We start from the raw sequence: 2,625 nt of genomic DNA on the forward strand, positions 1-2,625 counted from the left end.
AGGCCTCGGGCCGTAACCTCCAATGTTTTAGAATAATATGCGCAAGGGCGCAAACCTCCCCCGTGGGGCTGAGCCAGAACCGCAGCAGCAGTGCCCCCCGACTCCGACACCCACAGGTGAAATGGCAGAGCGTAGTTGGGCAGGCCCAAGGCTGGTGCAGACTGCAGTGAGGACAGTAGAGCAGAATATGCACAGTTCATGGCTGTAGTCCATGTGAGGCGATGAGTCATGGCCTGTTCGTGAGTGAAGGAGGCACGCAGTGTTTTGTCATGCGCGGAGCAGTCAGGAATCCACTGTCTGCAGTAATTGATGAGGCCGAGGAAAGACATCATAGCCTGCTTGGTGGCGGGCTTGGGAAGCTGCGTGATGCATGACACTCGGTCAGCGGAGAGGAGGCGTTGACCTTGAGATAGTTCATGACCCAGATATTGGACCCGGGGTAGGCAGAACTGCAGTTTCTTTAGTGAAACCTTGAAGCCCAGTGTAGCCAAGCGCATGATGACCAGTTTAGATGCCTCAGTGCACGTGGAGCTGTCAGGGGCCGAAATCAGAAGGTCATCTGCATACTGCAGGAGCACAGCACCCCCGGGGAGGGAAAGGTCAGAAATGAGGTCTCAGAGCGACGCGGCGAACGTCGCAGGCGAGTCGCAGAAACCTTGCGGCAAATGAGACCACGTGTATTGGCGTTGGCGATGAGTGAAAGCGAAAATCGTCTGGGTGTCAGGTTCAACAGGAATGCTGAAAAAAGCAGAACTAACGTCTAAAACAGTAAAAAATGCGTGTTGACACGGAATGGAGGTCAATATCGAAGAGACATCAGGCACAATTGGGGCGATAGGCACGATGGCGTCATTAAGGCGTCGAAAATCTTGAGTGAATCGCCAAGAACCGTCCGGCTTGGGGACTGGGTTAATCGGTGTGTTATAAGCACTTTGACATGGGACGACCACACCTAAAGAGAGAAGTTTCTGTAGAATAGAGTCTATACCACACAGTTTGTGCTCGGGCAAAGGGTATTGTTTAACAAAAACAGGAGTGGGGCTTTTTAGAGTAGCCTCATATGGTTTACAGTCAACCCTGCCAACATCATCCCTATGTGCAGCCCAAACAGTGTGTGGTATAGAACGCAGAGGCTCAGGAACCTCTGAGGCGTGTGAGACAGACAGCAGAGCAGACACAGGTGATTTAAAGGATTTATTGGCGATGTTGAGATCGCGATTGAAATCTCCCGTGGACACGGTCATGCGCGAACCAGAAAAGGACAGGGATAGACCAAGTTTACTCATTAAATCCCGCCCCATAAGGTTAAAGGGACAATCTGGCATGAACACGAAAGAATGAGTAAATCGCACTGCGTCGCATACAACCTGAAGTGGGGGCGTATACGGAGATGAGAAGGGCTGTCCTGTAATACCCACAGAGCTAGTGATTCTAGATGATAAAGGCCCCTCATAGCGAAGAGAGCGTGGCGCCGGTATCAATGAGAAAATTATAATCAACACCAGATACATTGAGAGACACAACAGGAAGGTCATGATTCAGATGGTTAGCAAGGTGAAGAGCACATTTTGGTAACAAAAAGTGCAGCTGTCCTGTTATTTATCTGTCTTTTCTTAAACCTAACTTGCCTGGCACTGCTGTGGATTGAAGTCCATATTTTAAAAAATACACAGCAGTGATCAGACAATGCAACATCCTTAATAGAGGCTGAAATGTTAAGACCCTTTGAGATAACCACATCCAAAGTGTGACCATGGCAATATGTGCTTCCAGTCACATGCTGAGAAAGTTCAAAAGATTCAAGTACATCATAGAGTTCTTTGGCGTAATTATCCTTGTGATTATCAATATGAATGTTAAAATCACCAGCAATAACAAAATGATCAAATTCAGTAGAAATAAAAGATAACATATCTGTGAAGTCATCAATAAAATTAACATTGTACCTTGGAGGTCTGTAGACAGTTACTAATAATATTCTTTGTGCCCCCTTTAAAATCGCATCTAAATATTCAAAAGATGTGAAATCACCAAGTGGTAACTGCTTGCATTGGAAAGTATCATTAAACAGCATTGCTACACTTCCACCTTTCTTGCCGGTGCGTGAAACATTTAAAAAGTTAAAGTTTGGTGGAGCCGTCTCAGTTAACACAATATCAGCACTATATGAGTTTAATGTCTCTGTTAAAAGCATGAAATCAAGCCTGTGAGTTGTAATTAAATCATTAATTATATAAGACTTATTTGTAAGAGATCTGATATTCAGTAGAGCTAACTTAATAACCTGTGCACTTTGTTTCAAAGACTGTGAGTTACCTCCAACATACTGCAGGTTGGATGTATTCACAGTATCTGACCTAAACTCCTTGTTCTTTCTGCTTCTGATACGAACTGGAATGGGAAAGATAATTTGGACACAGGGTCCATGCTTGTTTTGGAAACAAGTACCGCTGATATCATCACTGTAGCAGCACAGACCCAAAAGAGAGAATGCAGAAAGGCTGAGCGCAGATGGCGTAAAACCAAACTTCACACACATAAAGAGAGTTTATTCGGTTCACCCCACACCTTTTTCACGTCATACCACGATTTATAGCTTTCATTCATGTAAGATAGGTCTCATCC

At 45.3% G+C, this 2,625-nt stretch overlaps 1 protein-coding gene across 1 annotated transcript; it reads right to left on the reverse strand.

Annotated features, from left to right (window-relative positions):
• On the reverse strand, positions 1-1,578 carry LOC119261756. Its single transcript, XM_037531366.1, has one exon. The coding sequence runs from the start codon at positions 1,533-1,535 to the stop codon at positions 615-617; it is 921 nt and encodes a 306-aa protein (XP_037387263.1). The 5' UTR covers positions 1,536-1,578; the 3' UTR covers positions 1-614.
• Between the last annotated feature and the right edge of the window lie 1,047 nt (positions 1,579-2,625).

This window comes from Pygocentrus nattereri, chromosome 20 (assembly GCF_015220715.1).
Source record: "Pygocentrus nattereri isolate fPygNat1 chromosome 20, fPygNat1.pri, whole genome shotgun sequence".
NCBI lineage: Eukaryota > Metazoa > Chordata > Actinopteri > Characiformes > Serrasalmidae > Pygocentrus > Pygocentrus nattereri.

Bases quoted from the DNA above. Each gene is read 5' to 3' on its own strand.
- LOC119261756 (XM_037531366.1), bottom strand. From the start codon at position 1,535: ATGACCTTCCTGTTGTGTCTCTCAATGTATCTGGTGTTGATTATAATT.